The sequence below is a fragment of the Zymoseptoria tritici genome, chromosome 2 (genome assembly GCF_000219625.1).
Source record: "Zymoseptoria tritici IPO323 chromosome 2, whole genome shotgun sequence".
Taxonomy (NCBI): Eukaryota; Fungi; Ascomycota; class Dothideomycetes; order Mycosphaerellales; family Mycosphaerellaceae; genus Zymoseptoria; species Zymoseptoria tritici.
In genome coordinates this window covers 835,599-861,460 of record NC_018217.1, presented here as the reverse complement: position 1 = coordinate 861,460, position 25,862 = coordinate 835,599, and the positions used below count along the sequence as shown (strand labels likewise).

General features: G+C 54.2%; 10 protein-coding genes across 10 annotated transcripts; 4 read left to right on the top strand and 6 right to left on the bottom strand.

Moving 5' to 3' along the window:
• Positions 1-228: 228 nt before the first annotated feature.
• On the top strand, positions 229-1,233 carry MYCGRDRAFT_67969 (uncharacterized protein; the record flags this gene model as incomplete). The annotated part of the gene is made up of 1 exon (XM_003855663.1): positions 229-1,233. The coding sequence occupies one exon, from the start codon at positions 229-231 to the stop codon at positions 1,231-1,233; it is 1,005 nt and encodes a 334-aa protein (XP_003855711.1).
• A 1,893-nt stretch (positions 1,234-3,126) lies between these two features.
• MYCGRDRAFT_84473 (uncharacterized protein) lies at positions 3,127-4,620 on the bottom strand (the record flags this gene model as incomplete). The annotated part of the gene is made up of 6 exons (XM_003854765.1): positions 3,127-3,338; positions 3,402-3,955; positions 4,032-4,279; positions 4,331-4,457; positions 4,511-4,542; positions 4,600-4,620. The coding sequence occupies 6 exons, from the start codon at positions 4,618-4,620 to the stop codon at positions 3,127-3,129; spliced, it is 1,194 nt and encodes a 397-aa protein (XP_003854813.1).
• A 399-nt stretch (positions 4,621-5,019) lies between these two features.
• Positions 5,020-5,773, top strand: MYCGRDRAFT_84472 (riboflavin synthase alpha chain; the record flags this gene model as incomplete). Its single annotated transcript, XM_003855664.1, has 2 exons — positions 5,020-5,050; positions 5,100-5,773. 2 exons carry the CDS (start codon positions 5,020-5,022, stop codon positions 5,771-5,773), a joined length of 705 nt encoding a protein of 234 aa, XP_003855712.1.
• Positions 5,774-6,756: 983 nt separating this feature from the next.
• On the bottom strand, positions 6,757-7,689 carry Mg68111 (mannose phospho-dolichol synthase; the record flags this gene model as incomplete). Its single annotated transcript, XM_003854764.1, has 2 exons — positions 6,757-7,378; positions 7,437-7,689. The coding sequence occupies 2 exons, from the start codon at positions 7,535-7,537 to the stop codon at positions 6,757-6,759; spliced, it is 723 nt and encodes a 240-aa protein (XP_003854812.1).
• A 212-nt stretch (positions 7,690-7,901) lies between these two features.
• Positions 7,902-11,318, bottom strand: MYCGRDRAFT_107910 (uncharacterized protein; the record flags this gene model as incomplete). The annotated part of the gene is made up of 1 exon (XM_003854763.1): positions 7,902-11,318. The coding sequence occupies one exon, from the start codon at positions 11,316-11,318 to the stop codon at positions 8,142-8,144; it is 3,177 nt and encodes a 1,058-aa protein (XP_003854811.1).
• Positions 11,319-11,752: 434 nt separating this feature from the next.
• On the top strand, positions 11,753-12,232 carry MYCGRDRAFT_79263 (uncharacterized protein; the record flags this gene model as incomplete). The annotated part of the gene is made up of 1 exon (XM_003855665.1): positions 11,753-12,232. A coding segment is annotated over one exon (369 nt), but the record flags the coding sequence as incomplete, so codon positions are not given.
• A 2,187-nt stretch (positions 12,233-14,419) lies between these two features.
• Positions 14,420-15,598, bottom strand: MYCGRDRAFT_107908 (uncharacterized protein; the record flags this gene model as incomplete). The annotated part of the gene is made up of 2 exons (XM_003854762.1): positions 14,420-15,380; positions 15,510-15,598. 2 exons carry the CDS (start codon positions 15,596-15,598, stop codon positions 14,420-14,422), a joined length of 1,050 nt encoding a protein of 349 aa, XP_003854810.1.
• A 2,060-nt stretch (positions 15,599-17,658) lies between these two features.
• On the bottom strand, positions 17,659-19,377 carry MYCGRDRAFT_90509 (uncharacterized protein; the record flags this gene model as incomplete). The annotated part of the gene is made up of 4 exons (XM_003854761.1): positions 17,659-17,898; positions 18,205-18,611; positions 18,702-18,750; positions 18,883-19,377. 4 exons carry the CDS (start codon positions 19,375-19,377, stop codon positions 17,659-17,661), a joined length of 1,191 nt encoding a protein of 396 aa, XP_003854809.1.
• A 470-nt stretch (positions 19,378-19,847) lies between these two features.
• On the top strand, positions 19,848-21,294 carry MYCGRDRAFT_99007 (uncharacterized protein; the record flags this gene model as incomplete). Its single annotated transcript, XM_003855666.1, has 1 exon — positions 19,848-21,294. One exon carries the CDS (start codon positions 19,858-19,860, stop codon positions 21,292-21,294), a length of 1,437 nt encoding a protein of 478 aa, XP_003855714.1.
• A 798-nt stretch (positions 21,295-22,092) lies between these two features.
• MYCGRDRAFT_90507 (uncharacterized protein) lies at positions 22,093-24,929 on the bottom strand (the record flags this gene model as incomplete). The annotated part of the gene is made up of 7 exons (XM_003854760.1): positions 22,093-22,603; positions 23,371-23,402; positions 23,455-23,830; positions 24,009-24,091; positions 24,149-24,451; positions 24,514-24,620; positions 24,674-24,929. 7 exons carry the CDS (start codon positions 24,927-24,929, stop codon positions 22,093-22,095), a joined length of 1,668 nt encoding a protein of 555 aa, XP_003854808.1.
• Positions 24,930-25,862: the final 933 nt, after the last annotated feature.

The window sequence follows — 25,862 nt, the reverse complement described above, 5'->3', positions numbered from 1 at the left end:
CGTGTAGCGCGAGTCGGAGTCTTGTTTCCTGTCAAGTGCTCATCAAATGTGGATTGGAGAAAGTGTCATTTTGAAGACGAAGAAGAGTCAACTCGAAACGGCAAGTGCTCAGTTCGCTAGCGTGCACGGACCTTCTGGATTTCCTTCGCACCTTTCACATGCGACAACTCCAACCTTCACTTTGCATACACTCCACCACACCTCCTCCTCTAATCCCCACTTTACACAATGCCGCTCGCCGACTACCTCGCCCAACATTACCTCTCCGCCTCACGTCCTGCACCCGCCAAAAAACGCAAGCGCAAGACACCGAAAGACACCTCCGGTGGCCTCACTATTGCGGATGACGATGTCGACATCTGGACTCAGCCCAAAGCTACAAATGATTCCGACGACGAGGATACACCCACCATAGTCGGCGGCCTCACCATTCCCGCTGCCAAGGCAAAAAAGGCGAAATGGATCACCGTTGGGAGCTCCGCGCCCAAGGACTCGGAGCAAGCTGCCGCGGACGCGATTCTCGCTTCTGCGGCCAAGGAGGTGGAGGCGAGAGCTGAGCAGGACGACGATGCGCCCGCTGTGGTGGAAGGAGGGAATAACACAAATGCCGCACCAGCCATGGCATCCGGCGCAGCGGCGGGATTACAATCTGCGGCGCAGGTTTCAGCAGCGGTGAAGAGGAAGCAAGATGCGGAAATGGCGGCGATGAAAGACGCGGGATTGGATATGGGTGGACTAGCGCAGCAGACGATTTATCGAGATGCGTCAGGGAGGAGGATCAATGTTGCGGCGAAGAAGGCGGAGGTGGAGGATAAAGCTGCTGAGGCGGAGAGGAAGAGGAAAGAGGAGGAAGAAGGTGCGAAGGGAGATGTTCAGAGGCGAATGGCGGAGGAGAGGAGAGTGGAGTTGAGGGAGGCGAAAGGGATGAAGGTCGCGAGGGGTGTGGACGATGAGGTCATGAATGAGGAGTTGAAGGGGAGGAGTCGGTGGGGCGATGTCATGGCGGGAATGTTGACGGAGAAGAGTCAAGTGGGAAAAAAGGTGAAGGGTGGGAAGGCGAGGAAGGGAAAGGAGTATGCGGGTGCGTTCGAACCGAATCGGTATGGGATTCGACCGGGGTGGAGGTGGGATGGAGTGGATCGAGGGAATGGATTTGAGAGGAAATGGTTTGCGGCGAGGAATCGGAAGAAGGATCGCGAGGCGTTGGAGTATGCTTGGCAGATGGATGAGTGATGGGAGTATGGCAGTTTGAACATCATCGATCAGATTCGAAGGACCGGAATGCCCGGTCCTTCGAGACGGCTCCGGGGCATATTCGACCTCCGGAAACATACTGCTGCTCTTTACCGCGACGTCACTCCTCTCTGCGCCTGGTCCGGCCAAAGGTGGCCCACTTTCCCTCAGCAGAGGACTGACCCCAGCCCTCGCCGTGCCTCAAGCTCGACTTCCGCCTCCAGGAGAAACTCACGCAGCGCATGGCACGAAAAATGCAAGGATCTGTATCTCCTTTCCGCAGCAAACAGCCATACAGCATCTCTCACGACGCCGGACGAAGCGTTACCTACACTCCCTAAGCAGAATGAGACACGGGTCCCGCTCAGATGTTGCGGACCACTCTGTGGGTTTGCGAGCAGGATACCACGCTCATATCGGGCTTTGACGCATCAAGCACATCAATATAACTCTGAGGCTGAGGATGGTTCGGTAGACTGGATGGGTATGCTGATCTTTCTTCTTGCTCACGTGTGGCGAGTAGGGCTTGACGATACTGACGATACTTCCATCATTGTGACTCCGAGATGATCGCAATGATTGGAATGATCGTCGACTGCGCTGGCAGGCTGAGTTTGATCTTTGCTTTTCCGTTTACGAAATATAGACTTCGATCGGGATGTGCACCACATATCCTGGGTGAACCCAGGAGCTTAAGTCGCTTGTTGCTTGAGGGGGTGGTTCGAAAGGCAGTGACAACAAAACGAAGGCGGCTCCACCACCTTTGAAAGAATAACATCTTGGCTCTCTCCTAGAAGACTCTCCATTTTCCCGCGACCAATCTCGCGCAGTATCGCGGACTCCACTGTCGAGCTCCCAGCGCCCGTTGAGAGTAATTCTGATTGCTCTCGATCTCTCTGTCTTCCTCTCTCTCCCGGCATGTCTTGCGAACACCACCCAGAGCTCCTCCCGTCGCGGCGCTGGAGTCGAGAGTGTTGACGATGAGATGTGGCATGTTGTTAACGAGTGAATTCCTCCCCTGGTCCGTGTAATCAGGGAAGGCATATTCCATCCCAGTCCACGATGCCGCACGGCAAGTCTTCGCCCATTCGACCCCGCTTCTCTAGCCCTGCGTTGCCGGAATCATCGCCGTACTCCATCCCACTGTCACGATCCATCTAAACAGCGACGATTCAAGTCTGCGTCGTACGGCTCGCTCGTTCATCGCCTCATCCCGTGGAAAGGAAAACTTGAAGTTTACTCCCCAAATCGTCTTCGTCCTGGCGCTCGCCATCCGCCCTATTACTGGCTGTCTCGGACGAAGAGGTGCGCCGCCATGGTCCTCCTCGCAAAGCTCTCAAATCGATCGAACCCATCCGCCAGCGTACTGCGATCTACTACATCCGTGCTGCGGAGGCTTGGACTGCACTCCGGACCGCGGGCGATTCAGGTGCCACAGTACGTATCTCCACCTACACACGATGACGACGGCTTCCGCTCATCTCATGCGCAGCTCCCTGCAACCTTTATGGCGGCTGGTGCCCGCGTGGCCAGAAGTGCTATGCAGGAAGATTACAGCACTGGCATTTGTGAGTATTGTGCCAGAGATGAATGTAAGTAATGAGTCCCGTTTGAAACTTGCGATAAGAAAATGGAGAATGCTTGGGAAATGGGGTAGAGTATTGCCTTATCGACTACGACTGCTGCCAAGGCAAGTGCCAGAGAGATAAATGTCAGATGAAGTAGAGGAGGGTGTGAGGGATTGGATTCGACTGTGGCGGTAGCTCTTGGGTGGACGGTCGCAGGGCAGTGGCTGCCGGTGGATCTTTACGAGAATTGCCAGTACTGTTTCGTCTGGCACACTTCATTTCATCTTTTCCGTTCAGCCGTTTTCAGTTCCACAACATCTCACCTCTAGGCAACAACTCCATCCTCTCTCAACCTCTCCACCTCGCCCTTCTCCATACCAAGCACCTCCATCAGGATCTCATCGGTATGCTGACCCAATGTCGGAGGCGGCGAGCGGATCGTAGGATTTGTCTCGGAGAATTTGACGGGTGGACTGACGAGTTTCATCGGACCGCAGGACGGGTGGTCGACGGAGGTGACCATGTTGCGGGCCGTGACTGCAGACCGAATCAGCGTTGCGCTTCCTCATCGTGGAGGTGCTGGTGAGAGCTTTGACTTACCATGCTCATCCTCCAACGTCGTCTTGACATCATTAATCGGCGCATACGGCATTCCGCTCCCCTCCATCACTTCTAACCACTCTTTCGTCGTCTTCGTCCTCGTCACTTCACTGATCAGCTCCTCCAATTCCTCCCTCCTCGCTACTCGGTCCGCGTTCGTCTTATACTTTTCATCCTTCGCCCACTCTGACTTGCCCAAGCGTTCACACAACACGCCAAAAAGCCGATCATTCCCGCCACCCAGCATGATATCTCCATCCGAGGTAGGAAATCCCTTGTAGGGCACGATACTCGGATGAGCAGTTCCCCACCGTCCCGTGTCGGGCTTGCCGGAGATGAGACAGGAGGAAGCAATGTTGGCCAGAGTGGCAATTTGGCAGTCGGCAAGGGATACGTCGAGATGTTGACCACGACCACCGGGACGGGAACGGGCGATGAGTGCGGCCATGATGCTGTTGGAGGTGTAGAGCCCTGTTGTCAGATCGGTTACTGCTACGCCGACTTTGGCAGGTGGACCGTCGCGGTGGCCGGTTATGTGCATTAGGCCCATTTCTCTGTCGCATGCATTAGAATCAGCCGAGTCGCCTGGAAACAGCGCATTGAGATGGCTTGAGTGGGAAGAAGACGCACGCTTCCACCATAACATCGTAGCCCGCTCGCTTCGCGTTCGGACCTGTTTGGCCGTAGCCTGTGATACTGGCGTAGATGAGTTGCGGATTGATCTTCGATAGCGTGGCGTAGTCCATCTTGTATTTGGCCAGGGCGCCGGGCAGGTAGTTCTCCACGACAATGTCGACGTTCTCGACGAGCTTGTGGAGTATTGCGACGCCGGAAGGAGATTGGAAGGAGAGGCCAAGAGATTTCTTGTTGCGATTGACCTGAGAATGGTATGAGTTGTGATCGTGCTACAAGAGAACTTGCACGCATACAGCGAGGAAGTAGGCACTTTCGCCTTGGCCTTGCTTCCCGCTTTGCTCGGTATATGAAGCATACGGAGGTCCCCATGCTCGTGTATCATCTCCGCGAGTCGGATGCTCGATCTTGATGATGTCTGCTCTGAGGTTTGTCAGGCTTCGCGATCTGGTTCTCGTTATTGCATTCATTCATACCCAAGATCTCCCAGTATTTGTGTGCAGTACGGCTGGTACGAGTGTCAGCACCAAGGTCTACACTTCGCTCGTACCTCAACAGTACTTACTCCAGCCAATACTCTAGTCATATCAAGCACCTTCAGACCCGCCAATGGCAATTTGGAAGCATCCCCAGCAGGAGTTGCTAGACATCTTCGCTGTAAGAACGATGTCGGTGAGGGATTGAAAGCACAATTCTGCCGGATCAGCCGTAAAGACCGTTGAAAATACATTTGATCAAACAAGCAACTTGTATATCTATGTCAGAAAGGACCGGGACGTTGTACATCAAATGGCATGAAGTGTAGTCGTCTCCGGCTCCTTCGGCCTCGGCCCGGCTAAACCATTGATCCGAGATCGGCTAACATTTCATGGACCCGACGCATGTGAAGCTTCAAGCATTGATGACACCATCATCAATTCAACTCATATTGCGGCTTCTCCGACAAAACCGATCTGCCACTCTGCAATATACCACATCGCCCAACATGTTCACCGGCATAGTAGAAGTAATAGGCAGTACGTCTCTCTGCCCTCGGGTCTCCCAACTCTGCTGACCACCACGAAGATGTCTCCTCCCTCATCTCACACGACGAGTCCTCCTCCGGCGGCTCCGGCACCTCTCTTACAATCTCCTCCGCCTCCGAAATCCTAGACGACTGCCATCTCGGCGACAGCATCAGCATAAACGGAACATGCCTCACAGTCACCGAATTCGACAAGGACAGCTTCAAAGTTGGTGTAAGCCCAGAGACATTACGACGAACAAATCTCGGCGACCTCAAAGTCGGGTCGGGCGTGAACCTCGAACGAGCAGTCAGCAGCTCCACCCGAATGGGCGGACACTTTGTACAAGGCCACGTCGACACCGTTGCGACGATCGCAGACAAGAGGGAGGATGGGAACGCAGTCACATACCGCTTGTCACCGCGGGATAAGAGCGTGCTAAGATATGTGGTGGAGAAAGGATATGTCACGTTGGATGGCGCGAGTTTAACGGTCACGGCGGTGGAGGATGGAGAAGAGGGGTGGTGGGAGGTGATGTTGATTGCGTATACGCAGGGGAAGGTAGTGATGGGAGGGAAGGGCGTGGGAGAGGGAGTCAATGTGGAGGTGGATATGGTGGGCAAGTATGTGGAGAAGAGCGTGGCGGCGTACTTTGAGGGTGCGGGAGAGGGAGGAGGGAAGGTGTTGGAGAAGATGGTGAACAGGTTGGTGGAGGAGAGATTGGCGAAGCAATGATACACGTGATGTTGAATTCAATCTTCAATCCGCGAGATCCAAGGTGAGCCACGTAGGTCTCGCGTGTGTGCCTCTCGCTTAGTTCTAAGCGATGCGCTCTACCGATCAAGCCTTCTTCCGTCAATACGAGTGGCAGCTGACGCATCTAGTGCAGGCTGACTGCATACGTCCATGCCGCCTTGGCCCTCTCGCTACGAAACATCCAATAAGAGCCACTACATCAGAGTCGAGCGATACCACAAGACCTCGCTTGATAGAACATTCAATACTCTATGTCCTCGACAGAGATGCAGTCATATCGAGGCCTCAGCCTTGCTGTGCTGGGGAGCATCCGTGATGCCCATCACTCCTATTCATCTTGGCTGCCTGCGTTCTGTTCTCCCTACCCTGACCGTGCTTGTCGCTCTCGGACATGGCTTCTGCTCAGAGTCCCAAAAGACATCGATCTATCATCCAGTGGCTGACTTCACAAGACTCACCCAACAGCTTCGTGAACGACCTCGGCGACCTGCCTTACGACTCTTCGCGCATACGCGCCAGGAACGGCAAATGGGCCTGCAGATTCCAGGGCTACACGTTTGGTCTCGCCCTTTGGGCAGTTGCCGCCTGGCCAGTCCTGCTCTTGAGCCTTGGCCGGCGCTACATATTTGTGGCGGGTCCATCCGGACCAAGACGGCGGGCTGGTAACATTGTTCAAAGGTGACTGCTCAGCGGTGCGGGAGCAGCGCCTTATCATTTCCATAGCTGTCAATGCCATGGGTGGAGCACTACTTTCTGGATCCAACTACACAATGCAGTGCCTTGCTTCGCCTTCACGCAAAGAACTGGATACCGCGCACGCGAAAGGGGACTGGATGGAGATCGGGGTGCAGTTACCACGTTACTGCGCAGCAGCACGTCTTGCAATCCAGCTCATATCTACCAAGAAGCTCCCCACGCCATGCCATGTCCTGTCAAATGCCATCCACTCCCCGCTCGCCCTCTCAAACCTTCACCCACAGTCCCAATACCCCCTTCAAATACTCCACAATCTCCTCCCCACCCAACTTACTCTCCCCATAAACCCGATCCACAAAACTAATCGGACACTCCGCAACCTTAAACCCCATCGCCTTCGCCCTCACCATCATCTCCATCTGAAACGAGTACCCCTTACTCTCCGTCTTCTCCATCACCTGCGCCAGCACCTCCTTCTTATACAACCGGAAACTGCCCGTCAAATCACTCACGCCCGGTCTCAACACCGTATCCGCAAACAAATTCGCCCCCCGACTGACCATCTTCCTCTTCAAGTCCCATCCATACACCCCTCCGTCGCCCGCATACCGCGTTCCGGTCACAATGTCATAGTTTCCCTCTTTCTGCGTGGCAATCATGCGGGGGAGAAATTTCGGGTGGTGAGAGAAATCCGCGTCCATGATGATGACGAAGTTTCCGGTCGCGAATTGCAGGCCGTGGACGTAGGCTGTTCCGAGGCCGAGTTTGCCGGCGCGGGGTTTGAGAAGGATGCGGGAGGCGCCGTAGGCTTTGATGAGTTGTTTGGCGATGTCTTGGGTGCCGTCGGGGGAGCCATCGTCGACGATGATGATTTCGTAGTCGAGAGTGCTGTACGGAGGTAGGATTAGAGGGAGGGTACGTTGGAGTCGAGAGGTGGGGAGCTTACTGCTCGGTGAAGGTCTTGTTGAGCAGCCAGACTATGATGGGGAGGTTGCGGCGCTCGTTGTAGGTGGGGAGGAGGACGGAGTATTTGTTCTTGACGGCCATGGCGGGCGAGGTGGCGGGCGGGTGCGGAGGAGGTGGTGGCGTTCGTGTCCTTGGATGTTGGGCGATATGGCAGAGGGGGTCGATGAAGCCCTTTGTGGGTGTAGAGGTCAAAAGAGCGACAAAGGTTGGCTTTGGATGGAGTGAAGTTGATCGCGTACCTTGGATCGAGAGGTGAAGTTGAATTGAACTTCAATCGGAAGACGCGACCTCCTTGTCTCAGCCGCCAGCTGGCTAGACCCCGAATTGCTTGGCGACGGACACAGGTCCGGTGCGATATCATGCAAGAGACATGCAAGAGACATGGTTCGTGCAGAAAGCGAAGAGGAGCGAAGGCACAGTATGTTCATCATACACGCGAGAGAGGCAATTTTCACACAAGAATCGTTCTTTCTTCATAGTACAAGTCCACATCCCAGTCTTTATCGCAGACAGAGACAGCACTGACCATCCATCCGTCTGCTTTCATTCCCGAAGAGTCCCTTATGCCTACCATTAGAACCAAAACTCCTGTTTACCAGAGTAGAGCTCAATAATCCATCCCAACCCGGAATCTCATACATGGAGTCTTCGTCCGACTTCATCCTCGTCCATACCGGCGTGACATCTAGTGTCCACCGTACTGCTGTCCCCATCCACCTCGGGAGCCTCCATATCCGCCATAGGCCTGGCTGAATCCACCGGCGCCATAGCTGCCATACGCGCTCTGCTGCGCCTGCTGCCCCTGCTGACCTTGCTGCTGGCCATGGGAACCAAGTCCTCCCAATCCACCATACTGGCTCTGACCCGGGAATCCGGGATATCCGCCTCCGAAAGCAGAGTGCTGGCTCTGCGGTGGCGGCAGTCCGCTTCCAGCCTGGACATTACCGGCAGCACTGTTAGCGGCGGAGCCGGGACGGCCAGGTTGAGGAGATGGACCGCTCTTAGCAGCCGTGGATGGGTCGACAAAGGCTTTCAGGGAATCATCTCCACCCTGCTGCTGCTGACCATACGCGCCTTGTGTGCCAAAGCCTGAGGAGGTGCGCGCGAAAGGATCGTTCATGCCGCCGAAATGGCTCTGCTGGTGAGAAGATGGTTGCGCGGACTGGCGGCCGTAGTCATCAAGACCGCCCAGACCGGAGCCGCCCATGCCCGAAGCGCTGCGCATAGAAGCTTGCTGGTTTTGGGCGAATGCGTGAGTGTTGGCGGGAGAGGCCGAGTGTTGCGGGTCGTAGGATGACTGCTGCTGGGCGTATGCGGACTGCTGCTGACCGTAGGATGATTGCTGCTGACCATAGCCTTGTGGAGCACCGTACATAGCTCCAGCTCCGACAGCACCTTGCTGCTTCTGTTGTTGTTGCGTGGGATATCCACTCGCGCCACCATAACCAGCATGGCTATATCCGCCAAACTGATTAGCGTACGCTTGCTGGTATGGACTGTTGTAGTACGGATGTCCGTACGGGAAGGCCGCGCTGGCACCGGGAGGGTAGGCTCCCTGTGGCTGTTGCTGGTGGCTTTGAGCTTGGTGCATCGAGTGCTGCTGCTGTGGGTTCGCCATCGTGGGGTTGGGGGTATTGTGACCAGAGCTTGGGGCTTCGTTGAAGCGAGATGCCTGTTGAGTGTCAGAAGTATTCGACGAGATGAAACGCATGTTTTGCTGCTCAGATGAGGATGGCTGGCGATGATGTCCCTCAGACTGGTAGGCATCGTGAATAGAGCTTGCACGAGACTGCATCTGCTTCTGTGCAGCGTGCATCGCTTGCAAAATACCATCTCGGTCCACTTCATTCTCGGCAGAATCGTAGAGCTTTGTCAAATCATTGTAATGAGAAATACTGACCTGTTGTTGCGACTGGGCGGCGAGGGTGGAGTCGTTCTGACCCGCACCGAAGCCGCTGGTGGAGCGCTGTTGCCCGATGGTGGGATCCTGCTGGCCCTGCTGCTGGCTGCGCAGATCATGCTGCTGCTGCTGCTGTCCGTAGGAGCTTCCGTAGTACTGGTTGTAGGCGTTCCTGGACTGTTGCGGATCCGCGGTGTAGTACTGGGAGTAATCGCTGGGTGCAGATGACAGGCCTCCGAATTGTGACTGAGACTGCTGCTGTTGCTGGTGTCCAGCATACTGATCGAAGCTGTGTTGTGCCTGGTGGCCAAACGGGTCGTACTGCTTCTGCTGCTGAGCCTCTTGCTGCATGCCCTGTTGTCCATATCGGCCGTATTGGTTGTAAGCCTGGTTCATTTGCTGATCTTGTGGAATGTTCTGAGCCAGCGACGGGTCCTGAATCTGTTGCTGGTTCTGAGCGGACGCTGGTGGAAGTCCAGGTGCCTGCTTGGGTGTGGGAACCGCCTCTGGCAAATCTTGTGCGCCGGAAGCCTGTCGCGGCACTGGAGGAAGCGAAGTGCGTGGCTGCGATGGTGGCGAGTGTTGTGGCGCATGGCGAGTCTCTGGCTCTTCACGCTCCTCATCAACATCGAGACCGGGCTCGCCGTTCAACCCCATGCTACCAAACTGTACTGCGGCACGATCAACGGCATTGTGTCCTGGCATAACGACCGCCTCTTGCTGTTCCAATACTCTGCGCTGGAAGCTGGCACTGCGAGCACCACCTGCGCCTGCAAGACGGTTGTTGGCGCTCGTCGCAAATCCTCCCAGCGGCGGACGACCAATCGGAGCTTGCTGAGGAAGAGGAGTGAGGTTGCGTGGGTCGATCGATCCGGCGGTGCTGGCGACTGTCTGCGTGGCTGGAGGGTTAGATTCGTCCGGGAGATGCTCGACATTTGCCTCGGTCAATGGATCCTGAGATGGAGTCAACATATCCGTCTCTGCGGTAGCCGGACGGTCTGCAGGGGTCTCTGAGACTGGCACATCCTGTGGCTCTTCGACTGATGGGACCGGTGCTGGTTCCTCCTTTGGTTCCTCAACAGGCGCAGCTGGCAGTGGTGCAGGTGCAGGTTCTGGCTGCTTGGTCGAGACCTGCTTCGGAACCGCAGGAGCTGGCGCAGTCTTCGGCTTGGCAAACATGCTCGCCCAGCTCTTCTTCACGCCCTCTGGTATCAAGCTGCTCTTCTTCTCCTCCTCGACAGCTGCTGGTGTGGTATCCGCAGTGCCGACATTGCCCCATCCACTCTGGTTTGGATCAGCAGCATCCTTGGACACATCTGCGTTGGAGTCATCCCAGGAATTATTGGTGACTTCGGTAGTGGCTGCAGGAGTGTCCCACGCAGAAGATTCAGTCGTAGGGATTGAGGTAGCACCAGGAGCTTCTGTTCCATTCGTGGTCGCGTGACCGCCTCGGCCGCCGCGCTGTCCTCCTCTGCCTCGCTCGACACCTCGACCACGTCCACCACGAGTGCCATCAAGGCCACCTCGACCACCTCGGCCGCGAGGAGCAAATCCAGGCTTATCGGTGGCTCCTGCAATGGTGGAATCTTCCTTCGCTTTGGAGCGTGCACGATCCTTGCTCTTCTTGACTTCGGCAAATTGCGACACTTGACCTTGAGTAATCTTGTCGACGCATGAGGGGAGGTCGCCGTCGGCTTCTTCCAATGCAAAGACAAGATCGGTGTCGGTCCAGGTGGGGAACATATCCTTGAGCATGCCGAGCTCGACAAAGTACTTCTTCTTCATCTCACCGAGTGCGCCCTGCTCTTCCAGTGACTCTTCCTCGAGTGTGGCATTGTCGTTTGCTGTGCCATTGGCTTGGTTTCTGCCTCCGCGAGGACCGCCGCGACCAAAGCCACCTCTGCCTCCACGAGCTGAGCTCCTGCCCCGCGAAGGTGGAGATCTGACGTCGGCTTCCGACATTGTGTGTGTGTGATTGTGGTGTTCTGGGTGGTGTGCTGTAAGTGCGACGCGAAATCTGATGGCAACAGTGCGCGTACTGCTGCAAGCGGAAGGGAAGCAAGCAAGCTGGCTCGGGAGCAAGCAAGACTCGCTGACGGATACCTGAGGACTCCTTCGATGGATTGAAAGTGAAGGCCACAACGCAGAATGAATTGTCTCCGCGACGGAGTGGGAGTGGTGGTGATGCGACCGAGGGCGGTGATGGATGAATTGTTCTGAAGGAAACAGCACTGGAAGTGTTGCATGCAGGTCTGCAGGCGCAGCTGAGAGGAAGGCGCGGCCCGTTCCGCGCGCTACAGAACTCAAAGTAGGAAGCCGCCGTCTTCACCGTCTCCTCCACACAATCATTCACTCGCTCTTTCCCACTATTCAACCTTACTCGCTCCCACCATGGCCGCCTAGACTGGAACTCGCGCATTGATGGAGTCACATGAAAGCTTCAGCATGCGCATGCTTCCTGCCAGACCATGTTCGCACGCCACACCCGGACCAGGATGAGGTCTTCAGGCGTGGTGCAAGGCTTGAAGTCGCTGGCTTCAAAGCTCCACCCACAGCTTCCATTGACTGCTCGGGAAAGCAATATACTGTTGAACACCCTGACGAGTTCGTTCCGAAAGCATCTCGATGAGATTCATCCGACTGGTGCCGAAGAAGAGACAAAGTCGGCCACCAAAGGAGTGAAGGAGGGGGCAAGGGCTCCCGTTCGCATTCACCGCGTGCGGTCTGCCGCTGCGTCCGCAGATGATCACCTAGTCAAGCTTCTCACGAATCCCTTACTGGCGAGGCGTGGCCGTGAGAATGTTCTCGACTACGACACGGCCAAAGTGGAACTTGCAAAATCCTCCTCCAAGGATCCGATAGGACTTCTGGAACGGTATCAAGAAAAGGGCGCAGCTTCTGTACGAATAGCAGAGTTGTGTCTTGAAGCCGTACAACAAGTTCTGCATGGACTGTCAGCCGATGAGAAGCAGAGGTATATCGAGTCGACCGAGCCTGGACGTCGAGCGCTCCGCTGGCTGCTGGATAGCAAAGCCTACGAGACGGACCAGTTCTGGAACTCTCAGAATGGAGTTTTCGCAAAGGAAGTCTCAAAATTCATCTTGCTCGAGGGACGAGAAGAGAATCTCTGGCATTGGATTGCTCTGGACCTTGTCATGACACCCGGTCCTGGGATCGAGCCAGTCGGGGCCATGTCGCCTGAGCAGCGACTTGTCAGATATGCTTGGCGGAGTCACGTTCTCGAGGCCATCGTGTCTTACAAGCTCAACGGAAACCCACGCGATCTCTTCAAGTCAGTCAACGGCCTGCGGCATTCCGACGAAAGCCTGAACGCCGCCATCGACGTGTACATCCGAGCTTGCGAGCTCAAGTTGTCCGCCGACCGCGAGTCTCACTTGTACTTCACGCCTCTCAGAGCCACCTACCAGCTTGTCACCAAGGCCATCAAAGCTGGCGGAAGACTGCGCGCAGGGATCGATGTCGAGAAATTCAACCAGCTCCACAACCTGTCAAAGCATACTCTGAATCCGACCAAAGTTCAGCTCGCATTCTACAGAGACTACGTTCAAGCGGAGCTTCAGCTATGGCATCCGAAAGGTCGTCGGCCGCTGCCGATATACCAATGCTTCAGACACCACAAAGAACTCTTTCCCAGTGTCATTGGCGGGCAGCGTAGTGTTCAGGCAAAGTTCAGATTCCGAGTAGCGATGATTCGCACAATAGCAAGGGCTATCCACGAATTGCGTCTACAAGGCCATCCAAAAGAGGCAGCTGAGCTCAATGGGATCGCCCTCGATGGGTTTCCCGAATTCGCAGACGTGTCGTCCAAGTATCTCGCAGGTCTGCAGCATATAGAACGACTGGAGCGTGAGGATCCAGATGGCGCCGAATCCGAACCGCCTAGTATTGGCTTCATGCGTCTGGGCAGCTTTTCACCAACTTGGTGAACAATCACTCCATCAATCCATTTTCGATTTTCTCCAGGATTGCGCTAGGTCAATCAATCAATCTACGGAATTTTAGGCGGATTGATCCATCAATCAATCCTAGGAGCGCGGATGGATTGGTCGAATTGACGGATTGACACCGGATTGATCAATCAAGGGAACGGATTGGACCTCTGAATCAATCCCTCCGCCGATAGTTTGACGCATTGGTCAACTAATCAATCCGAGGGGTCCTGGGATTGATGGATCGATTGTTCACTACACTGCCACGAAGTCTCGTCCGTTTTGACGGAGCCCGCAATGCGTCGAAACTGTCGAAGGAGTACGAATACAAGAATTCGAACTGGTAGTACACGCTCAGCCTGACTGCTGAGCACACGACCAAGTGAACGATCCGGCTGTTTCCCACAGACTGCGCCAAGAAGGAACTTCATCCAGACACTCGCCACTGTCAGCGCAAGTCAGTCCCGAACCGAGAGCGAGATTAGAATGGCACCTTACAATGCCGTCTTGCAAGCGAGTGAATGTCGATCTGTCTCATTCGCAGCTCAGTTGCAGTTCTACGCCATCGCTGGAACACGCCATTCCGATCTGCTGCCAGCTGGTAACACCATCGCTATGGAGTCGTCTAGCCATGATGACCACCAGCGCCGATGACAGGTCGTCCCGGGATGGATGCCAGCAGTATCTCGTCGACGTTCGCGCTGAAGCTTACCCCAAGCACGGGCAGGGTACGGAATCGGAGCATTGCTCCCAGCAGCTAGGTGCCGGCATACAGGAGACAGCTTCGAAACCGCCCGAAATGGGCTGCGCATGTGCCTCTCGCGTGCTACCTCGCGGCGAGACATAACGTCACCACATCTTGGGCAGCATAGGGGTTGTTAACGCTCGCCAACGAAGTGCCGAGAGAGTTGAGAGTCCAGGATGTTGCGCAAACGAACCAGGGCCATTTCCGGATCAGGGTGATTTCTCAAAGAACAACTCAGATAACTGCATTTGCCAAGTACGCGTGTTCCGCAATGATGTGTCCTCATTTACATCTGTATTCAATTACATCGACCTGAAGCCGTAGCCCAAGTCCCCTCCAAAACGCCAAGCCCCGCCTCCTCTACCACCCTACTCCTCATCCGCCCAAACATCATACCCAAACGTATCCTTCATATTCACAAACCTCGTATGGCGTCCCTTCGCAACCTCATTCACCGCCTCGAAGTCCTCCTCACTTAACTCAATCTCTTTGAAATTGCTCTCAATCCGACTCGGCGTGCTACTCTTCGGCAGCACCACATACCCCCTCCGCAGACCCCACGCAATCAACACCTGCGCGAGCGTATTACCTCCTTTTTCCGCAATCGCATTTAGCGTGGGGTTCGTGTTGACTTTCTCACCCGTGGAGGGGACTTGGTTTTGCGATCCGAGAGGGGAGTACGCCGCGGGCAGGATATTGTGAGCGAAGCAGAAGTCGACTAATTCCGAGTTGGGTAGAAAAGGGTGGATTTCGATTTGGTTCACGGCGGGAGGGATAGTGGCGAAGGAGAGGAGCTGTTGGAGACCTGGGATAGTCCAGTTGGACACGCCGATGGCTTTCGCGAGGCCGGAAGTGTAAAGCTTCTCCATTGCGCGCCATGTGGGTTCTGGGTTGGCAGTCAATTGCTCGTTGATGATGTACTGTCCCTTCTCGTTGAGAGCGGGCATGTAGTTTTCATTCTTTTCCGCCGCGATGGGCCAGTGGACGAGGAAGAGGTCGATGTAATCTGTTCGAAGTTTGGCTAGGGAGGACTTGATGGACCACTCCACATCCTCGGGAGAGTGCAGGTGGTTCCAGACTTTGGTGCAGATGAAGATATCTTTTCGAGAGATGGAAGGGTTGGCGGAGAGGAAATCGGCGACAGCATCTCCGACCTCTGCTTCGTTTTGGTAGAACCAGGCGCAGTCGAGGTGGCGGTAGCCGGTTTGAAGAGCGGAGGTTACGGCGGTGTAGGTCTCGCCTTTGGCGCCCTCGTTGGCGAAGGTACCGAAGCCGATGGCGGGAATGGTTACGCCATTGTTGAGGGTAAATGTTTTAGGCGCCATGATTCTGGAGTTTTGAGGGTCTTTTGCGGTATGGGCAAGAGTGTGAGGTTTGATGAAGAGATAGAGATGTGTTGGAAGAAAGAAGACGAAAAAACTGGTATTCTTGCCGAGCCTTACCTCTGACTTCGCTCACCCTGTATCGCCAGTGACGGCCCTTCTCACCGCCGTCCATACCGCAGGATCGTTCTCAACTTTTTCGACTCTGTTCTCGTCGTCCGTCATGTCCTCTCCATACCTCGACGTCATCATCTCAGCGGGATCCCAGCACCGAAACGTCCGCCGAATAGCAGAGTGGTCCGTGGTTTCATGGCCGTATTGTGGATTCACCCCACCGTGAGGGCGAGTCTTTGCGCAGAGATAGTGAAGAGAATTGGACAGAGGAGAGAGGTTGATGTCATGCCGAAGAAAAGACGAGCGCGGGAGCAGAGATTTGGTTCGGTGCGGTCTATCTTCGGTTACATTAGCGTTGGTTACTAAGCAAAAGTTGACCACAGACGCCTTTCTTCCACTTCTGCTCGCTCCACCAACATCCACTTTCCCGTCGACTTCAGGTGTCCATTGGACATTCACTTCCGGACGATCACATGCAAGCCCCATAGCTTATCGCAATTAAGCATAATCTGCTCGTGGCCGCGATTGGATTTGCCTTTCGGCCCTGTTTGAGGATTCTCTTCTTCTCTTACGACACGTGCTCCACTAAACCCACCTCTTCTGTTCATTTCGAAGATCCCCTGGCAAGGCTGAACACGAGACTGCTTAGACGAGTACTGGAATGGATCCTGGCCGGCACGATGACATCTTCTCGAATGAACTCCCGAGCTACGCCATAGGCAGTGGTATCCACCATAGCAGGACGCTGATCCCCCCTGGCCTATCGATGCCAGTCTGTTGAACGGGATTGGCTCGGTTGTATGTTCTCGTACAGCGCATCTTACTCCGTCGATTGTCCAAATTTGGCTGGAAGACCTCTCCGGATGCGATGGCGATATGAACCATTCGCTAAAGTCCCCTGTCGAATGCAGACACCACACTCATGCTCCCAGATCCCTTTGCTCCTGCAACGGTGAATCCGGTAAAAAGCCGAGGAACTTAGCGCGACGGCTGTCCTATGTTAGTGCAGAACTCTTACCTATTTTTGGTGGTGAACAAGGGCCCAAGTGGGACGTGCATCCACCTCAATCTTGGTAGATTTCCTCACCTCTCAAACCCTCAGAATCGCTCCAAATGGTGTATACAGCTCCAAATCCAAGGTTATAGCTCCAGTAGTTGTAAAGGAAGAGGTTAGCAAGGGCTGGGACTGTCGTACACGCTTCTAAGCTAACTATATACAAAGATTAGTAACAGCGAGCCTAATAACGATACCCTCGGCCTATTAACTAACGACGGTGACCTCGATCTACCACCTGTTATCGACACTTAATTCGTGGAAGATCCTTATCCATCCGACCGCTCTACTATTGTCGACAACATTGCCACTGCCACTTATTAGACTAATTCCTTACCGCTAGGGTCTGGTCTACTACTATTGTATTTAATACCGCCGGCACCGGTGCCGCCGGAGCTTATGCAAGCTCTTAAAGGGGGTGTCGAAGGAGCAGTTAATAAGGCCGGCGCGGCTGAGGGTAGTAGAGTTTTGGAGGCTCGGATCGTGGCAATAGAGTCGGAGTTAAGAGCCCTGCGTGAGGAGCTAAGAATAGTGTATTTGGTGTTATTAGAGGTGCGCGAGAAGGTAGTGTAGCTAGTGTGTTGGTCAGCGCAGTAAGGATATCAGCCTCTAAAGAGATTAAGTGCTATATTGGTCGACAGGGCTTGCAAAGCGGATACCTAATGCTACAGCATAAGCAATAATACTACGCCTTCTTCACTGCGCGGTTGAGCTTTATGCTTGTGGAAGCCTAGCGGCAAAGGAAGCACTTCTTGTTGTTTGGTAAGGAGCGGATGTTGTGAGTAAGGCTAGCAATAAGGCGAAAGGTTACCGGAAGATGCTTACCCTTCTTGAATTAGTGCCTCCTTCTATGCCTTGATAGCTGACCAAAGCGGTTACCAACTATAAATGTGCCCGTCTCTGCATTGCGGTGTTCTCCGGCTTCTAGTGTATATAGCGCCTGTTTATAGAGAACCTCTTGTCTGCCGTCCAGGACGAGCTCCGATGCGAGGCAGATTCGGAAGTCGCGTTGTTAAGTGAGGAGTAGCACGGTGACGCCGGTGGCCTTGTAGAAGTCTCTGCAAAGGATGAAGGCGTTAATAACCGCTGCATTAAGCAGGAAGTAAAAGAGGGCATGCTATGGCTTGTTAGCCTTGTGCTGAGTCGAGCAGTAGCTTCTTAACTGGTCGTGAATGTCGACACCGCCTATGTAGTCGTTGTAGTGAGCGGCTACGAGAGGCACCAGCTTGTGCTCTCGAGCCTCTTGCCAATGTAGTCGCACGTGCTCTCGAATGAAGGCGTTGACCGGCCGTGGCTTCCTTCTAAGTCGATTGACGCGCTCGTCGATAGTGTATCCAGTCGTGAGAAACTGCACAAGCTGCCGGTCTTGCTAGAGCACCGCCGAGACGTTGTAAAGTAGTCGGTGAAGGATTGAATCGAAGGGAAAGTTAGTAGTTTTGCGAGCGAGCTTTACGAGCTTAGTCACCCCCTTCTTAGTGCGTTTAAACTCAGCTCCTTGCCAAGGCCATGACTTCGAGTTGTTTCTGATGGTGCCTGTCGCGGCGATACCGTACGCACGTAATACAGCGTAGAGCGGTACATTGCTGAACAGATTATCCATGTATATATGGAAGAACTTGCCTTGCGCGAGAGCTACACGTAGTGTATGCAAAATGAGGCATACTACTGCTTTTAAGCGATCCGCTAGCTCGGAAGTCAAATTCACAGAATCGTCCGGATTAGGAAGGAGCGGAGGTGGGGGTGGAGGGGTCGCTGCTGCGGGAGCGGCCGGTGCGGCGACGACCTTATTTCTCGTCGAATTATCCTTCTTCTTCCTCTTAACCACTACCTTCTTGGCTGCCTTCTGGGCCTTAGCAATGGTCACCTCACGCGGCCGGACCACACCAGCAATCTCTACGCCGAGATCCTTATGCCCCAGCTTCTTGTTCGGAGAGAAATACGACCAACCGAGCAGGTAGCCGCGCTCGCAGAGGGCTAGGATGTAGTATCCTATGGGTGTCGGTTTGCCACGCATGTTCACGACGTGGAAGGAGCGTCCGGTGAATCTGATCAAGACCTCATCCAGACTAACTGCCGTGCCAGGTGTAACATACTCCATAAACTTCTTCCGCAGATAATCAGACAGCTACCTTACCTACGCCCACGGCGGCAAGCCCTCACCGGACGGCGTCGACGAAGGATCCTCGAGATGCAGAGCCGCCTTGATCTGCTGGAAGCGATGACTTGACATACTACTCTCCCTGACAATAGCATGCTCTGGCTACCAAGTGTCGAACTTCCAGAAGTCCTTCTTGTCGGCTATTTGGATAGCTGACATGTATATGATTAGGCTACACCATACCTTTATCTTAGCAGCTGTGACCGGCTTAAAGGCATTGCCATAAACACGAGTCTGGCCAGTCTCATTCCACTTTGGCTTGGAAGCAGCATAAAGGTTGGTGCATGTGGCTATTCGCTCGTAAACTGACTGATTAAAGAACGCACTGAAGAACGCCTTTGGAATGTCCTCATCATTACCACCGACTACTGCTACAGGCTTCACAACGCGCTCGTGTGCCTCACTAAGCAGCGGCTCGAATCGACCACCACGAGGCTCTGTATCCACCGGCTCGCAGAGGCTATAATCCTTCTCGTCCACAACGATGTTTCCACCTCCTTCCGGCTCCTTAAGAGGCACTCGCTCTGGCCGTTCTTCAACTTCCACACTACTACCAGCCTTATTAAACTCGTCCTCGAATACACCCTTAAACGCCTCTTCGAATGCCTCCTCATCCGACGACTTAGCCTCGTCGCTGGAGCTGCCCTCATTGGGGTTATAATACACTATGTCGTCCATTAGAAGAGCTGGAAGGTTAGGTAACTATGCAATTGTTAGGGGTAATTGATAAGAGATAAGAGAAGGTGTTTAAGGGCGGCAATCGACGATTTGGACCAAAAGAGGTGTATACAACAGCAGGAGAGGTGAGGGCAACACACGCGGGAAGTGGTGGGCAGAGCCCTAACTCTACCATACTAATTTTGGTGTAGTGCTGCTTATAGCGCCCGTTTAATCCCAGTTCTTGCATGAACGAGTCCCCACCGGCCGAGTTCTCAAAGGAATGGTGACCTCATTTTTCAGACGAATCCTATCTTATCGGGAACGAGCGGATTGTTTCGACGACGACGAGCACCTCAACACGTGTAGGTTTATTTATTTACTACCCTCTGAGAGATCCCACTTTTATTCTCCTTACTCTATTCTCCTCCTTCTTGCCTTTCGCATTTGATTTCTCCAACACCCTTACCACATCTCGCTACTTTCAAGACTTCCCCAACGATGCCTGCATTCGACGAACGAGACTTCGGCGTGGAAGCCGTCCGCACCAAGAGCCATCAGAGCAACCACGACGATACCAACTATGGAGCCGTCGAGGTTCCTGCCACCCGCTCCGCCATCGCCGACGCAACTCCATATATGCATCAGCTGTCGATCTCGCCCTCACAACGTGATCGCCGCGCCTCTCGCAACTCTTTCGGTGCCTCGCTCCCAATCCCTCGCTCAAAGCGTCAATCCCGCCTCTCATCAGTCGCCTACGCCGATGGCCGACCTCAACGTCCGGGTATGCCGCCCATCCAGCCTACGCGGGAGATCCTGGCCGCGCAAGTCCAAGATATCGAATCTTTAAAGGTGGCAGCTGCGAAGAACATGGCGTTCGTCTTTGACATTGACGGTGTGCTCGTTCATGGAGATCGACTCATCCCCGAAGGCCGCCGTGCACTGGAGATTCTGAACGGCGACAACGAGCTCGGTATCAAAATCCCACACATCTTCCTCACGAATGGCTCCGGAAAGCCCGAAGCCCCTCGCTGCGAGCAACTGAGCAAGATCGTCGGCCAGCCGTTTGCCTTAGACCAATTTATCCAGTCACACACTCCCATGTCCGCCCTCAGCGAATACTACGACACCGTCCTCGTTGTCGGCGGCGAAGGCTACCGCTGCCGCGAAGTCGCGGAACAGTACGGCTTCAAAAACGTCGTAGTGCCCAACGACATTGTGGCCTGGGATCCCACCATCGCTCCCTACCGCGTCTTCACCGACGAAGAGCGCGCCACCTCCCACCCTCGAGACTTCTCCAAACAACGCATCGACGCCATCATGGTCTTCTCCGACTCCCGCGACTACGCCACCGACATGCAGATCATCATGGACTTGCTGCAATCCGAGAATGGCCTGCTACACACCAAAGCCAAAGATCCCGTCTCGCAACGCATTCCCATCTACTTCTCTCAAGGCGATCTCCTCTGTCCGACCGAGCATCCTTCTCCACGTATGTCCCAGGGTGCCTTCCGCATCGGGCTGGAGGCGATGTACAAAGCTCTCACAGGCGAAGAACTCGAGCGGGTCGTCTACGGCAAACCTGAAATGGCAACCTACAAGTACGCCGACGAAGTGCTCGCGTCGTGGATGGAGTCCCTACATGGCGAGGAGAAACTGCCGTCGAATATCTACATGGTCGGCGACAACCCTGCTTCGGATATCATTGGAGGCAACATGTATGGTTGGAACACATGCCTCGTACGGACCGGAGTATTTGTTGGTGGAGAGAACGATGAGAATAATCCCGCCAACTTTGGAGTGTTTGTAAATGTTCTTGAAGCGGTAAAGACCGCAATGAAGAAAGAGCTTGGAGTGGACTTCAAGTTTGAGTGGAATGATGCTAGGATCAACCCGCTCTTGCAGGGCAATGGCGCGGCTGCTGTGGCGGTTGAGTAGATGAGGCCGGCGAGCATTTGCTGTGTTCACGCCACGCATAGCTTGACGGCGTTCTGGGGGTTTAACGGCTACAGAGGCGATCATCAGGAGTCCAAGAATTATACCAAGGAAGAAAACGCTACAGCAATCTCGTCGATATGTCGAAATTTGTTCTTCTCGGGTCGTCTTTCATTAACCTTCGTCAATTCTCCAGTAAGGTCGCAACTTGGTGATATGTAGCACTAACGATTTGTCCTGATGACCTCGAATAGCAGAGTCACGTCTCGGTCGCCCGCTCCAGCATCTCCGCGATATCATCCAGCCCATTCTTCACTGCCAAATCAAATGGCGTCTCTCCGTCCTCGTTGCCAATGCTAGCGTCCGCGTCTCTCTCTAGCAAAAGCGCCACAACATCAGGCCTGTCCCGAACAACGGCATTATATAGCGGCGTGCCCAGCGAACAATCTATGAAAAAGATCCTAGCGTCTTCGTCTTTCATCAGGAAACGAGCATCGATCGACGCGCCCATTGCGATCAACCAGTCCACCACACGAGCTGGTCGAGTCATTTCCGCTGCATCGCATAGTGTAGTAACTGGCCTCGCGGGGATCGCTCCCATGGTTCAGGAGACGCATGACGGTGGCGAAGGAGGCGTGCTGTATCGCTCGGGAGAAAGGCGTGATGTCCCATTCTTCGGTTGCATCAGGGTCTGCGCCGTGGTCGAGTAGCCAGCGGACACGATCGTCACTTCTTATCGAGTGGCTGAAAGCTGTTACTCCTTCATTATTCCAGTAATTGGGAAAGGGCCCGCGAAGCAACTCACGCGAGCATGGATATCGTCCAGTTGTCGTACGTATAATTCACGTCCCAGCCCGCGTCCAGTATGACTTGCCAGTTCGCCATCGGCTGAACGCCATTGATCGCGATGCGCTGGAAGATGCCACAGCCGGGTGGAAAGTTCAAGGAATCGACTTCGAATACATATCGAAGGATCCTAGGTCTAATTGGCACTGCACAGGTGACAAAGCCATGGGAAAAGTCTTGCAAGATCTTTCGCGGGGCAGATGACCTCCCGGTAACACCGTCTTTCAGGCTCCAACTGAGCTTGCGAAAGTCGGCCCATGAACACGCCTCGCGGAAAGAATTGAAAGGCACCCACTCGAACTCATCTTCGGAAGAAGCAGCGTCCTCGTCGGAGTGGTCGATATCATGGTCCGATGCATCTGACAGCCTCGTACAGGGGATTAGCGATCGCTCTTTCCGTTCGGGTCTTGAGATCAGATCGCGGCCGCTTTCCTCAATCTTGTCCATAACGGAGACAAACGAATCGCTCTTGAATTTTCTCAAGTCCCGCTGTCAGACTTCTGAGAAAATGTCCAGTACTTGCAATATGGCTGACCCTCCGGAGACCCCAGCGAGAGCATCGGAAATGTCTGAGATCTCATCCTCGTCTTCCGAGCGGATCAGAACTCGGAGTATATCCCAGTGTGTACCTCGAGCTGCCCAGTATATGGCCCCGCCAGGAGGAGCGGAACGTTTTCGCAGTGACGGCTCAGCAGCAAGTTAACATTGGCGAGGTTGCCACACCGGCTGGCATTTTCCAGCGATTTGTCTAGCCAGCCACGGCTAGAGCACCCTTCAGTGCCGTGGATCTGAGTCACGATGTGATGAGCGACTTGCTCACAGTTTGTCGAGCAAGCAAGACGGAGTATCCGTCTCCAGAACCGTATGTCTTCTTTTCAAGCGACACTGTCCCTCGCTAGCAGGCCTTAAGCGAAGCAGTTCTGCGATGCATGTGTTGTGAAGTAAGACATCTAGTGTGTGCTCCACCACCTCCAATAGTAGGTCAAGCAGCATGCTCGCAGTATGTGACTGATGAATCGAGGCTGTAGTCGATAATGGATGATGATGGATGATGAAAGCGATGATCTTGGAAGCACAGAGGTTTCTGAGTGAAAAGACTCCTGGCCACGCTTCAGAGCAGAGGAGGGATGGAGCAGACTCCGACGGATGGCCTACCCAATCGACCATGGGTAGAGCTCTCCCTAGCCTCAATACTTTCCAGAAAGATTCTTCTTGAACTTCCATCAGTTGTACCTTCCAGTGTGGCAGTCGAAATTCTTGTATCCCTGTAGTATCATGTCAGTCTACACACCATTCTCAACCCGTTCAAACACTTACCGGGAACTGATCAAACTGCGACTTGTCAAGCTTCTCAATCTGCGGGCAATTCAGCGCCCCAAAAGCGCCATTGAGAGACTGCGTGAACTGGCTCATAGCACCGAGAACATCATTGAGCACACCGCTGCACTTGATCATGTCGGGCATTGCCTGCGCGAGAAATTGAGTGGCAAAGCACATGGCGTTATTTCCCTCGCCAAGCGTACGGGTGTTGTACACGCCGCCGGAGATGTCGGAAGCGTCAACGCCGGTGAAGGTGTTGACTTTACCGGTGTTTCCGCCGACGTTCAGGAATTTGGGGTATTTCTGTGCCGCTAGTGCGGTGTCGGCTTGGAGGAATGGGATGCTGTATTCGTCGCCGATGGCGCGCTTGTACCTGTAGCTGTATCAGTGACGGCTCTGATGCATCGTGTAGTTCTGGTGGGGTTTTGTACCAGTTCTCTGGGAACTTTTCGTGGCCTGGATTCTTTTGCAATTTGCCATCGACCTCCTCGACGCCGAAGAAAGAGTTCAAGATATCAGTGTTCATGAGACCCTGGGGCTATTCTGCAGACTTGTTGCCCATGAAGCGGTAGATGAACGTGTACGCTGCAGGCTGCACGAGAACACCGGTGAAGGGACCATTGAAGAAGTAAGGCTGAGAGATGTGGTCAGCAAGAGCAGCGCTTATCGAGAGGCATGTGGAGGAACGTACGTTGTTGGCGATGGATTGATCGAAGCGTTTGGAGCGGAAGTCGGTCAATAAGGGGAGATCGATGTTGCCGCCATTCGCCTTGGCCATGTCGTAGAGCTCTTGGTACTGAGACATCTGCAGGGTGAAGTCGTTGCCGTATTGGTACAGATCGCCTCGGCCGGGTGAGACGTCGGACTCGTAGTTATTGTGCGAGCCTGAGATTCCCTGCGGTGTGCCCAGGATTGGAAGGAGAGGGGGAGCAGCTTTTGAGGGACCACCGATGGACCATACGAGACCATTGCCATCGAGTGTTCCTCCGAGGACCTGATCGAGTGTCAGTGTGGCAAGTCACGACATCGCTTGAGCGATAGTGTGTAGGTTTATACCGTCAAGAAGCCACTCAGGTCCGCAGACATGCCGAAGGCCTTGAATGTGCCTTCAATGAAGTCGGTGTGAGATCCAACACCATTGTGTGGGAGGTACCCGTGGTTTGCTCTTGTTTACAGTCAGCATCAATAGGCTCACCTGGGGATGGATAGCACACACCCATAGCGTTGAGCCCTGGGCAGGGACCACGCTGATCTCCACCAGCAAGATTCGGAGCCACGAACGCATGTTCACCGGAAGTGGAGACGTACTGCTCCTGGGCGTTGAAGCGTGTCGATGGATCCGGGGCAGTCTGTCGTTCCAGAATAGCACCCGAATCGATCGAGCGAGCCTCTTGCAAAGCGTCCAGGATACCTGGGAAGGCGTTGGTCACAGAGGCCATCGCCAAGGCTGCGAGAGAAGAGTGCGACTTCATTGTGCTTCGTAGTCAAGCGTTTACGGAAGGGGAGGGGTTGCGAAAAGAAGTTGATCCGCCTGGTGCGAGGGCTTGGAGCAAATATGTATGGTATTGCCACCACATGACCTCGTGCGATGGCACATCCAGTGCGAACGCTCTGTCATGAAGTCCGAAGTACAGTGTTAGTGACCGCAGATCAATGCCTCCTGGGAACAGCAATATACGAAGAGAGTGACAGGAGCTCTTTAGGTCTTCCCCACAACAAGATCAGCGGAACGATGAGCTTAGCAGCAAACCTTGTACATCGCTTTGTATCAGCCGCTGCTTGGTCTCTTGATCAGACTCTTAAGCGCTCAATAGTTCGGCCAGGATTGGTTCGCTCACGGCGGCATCTCGTAAGCGACGCATGACGCACGAAGACCGGAGGTCTTGGTCAGTATTGTTTGCAGCAGATGCAGGCGCTCGGCATCAACCACATAGGCCGCTGGTTGTGCGATCGCATCGAAGCCAGTGCGCAGATCAAAGGCTTCTGGACAACATATGTCTAGCTGAGCTCGGCTAAAGCAAAGCATGTCGACGTGCCGGCTGACCGTTGTATATTGTGTCGGTAGATTCCCTTTCAATGAGCGTGGATTCATTACAATCTTCCAGATCTTCTGGTCCGTGATCGACATGTGAGGCTCTTCCAAACTGCGGGTATGTGTTTGTCTCGCTCATGGGGTACGTAGATCGGTATGCAACATTCATCTCTTCGGCTGAAAGGGACTTCCATCTTGTAGCAATCCACCGCGGAGTGCGCGGCGAAGTGAGGTCAAATGTGTACTTCCCTTGGTGCTTGAGCACGTAGGTTGGGACTGGCCACCTCCTCATCCGTGGCAAGATCGAGCAGGCCAGGAAGTCCATGTCTCAATCCAATCAAGGACATGTTGTAAGATCTCCATTCGGTGCGGT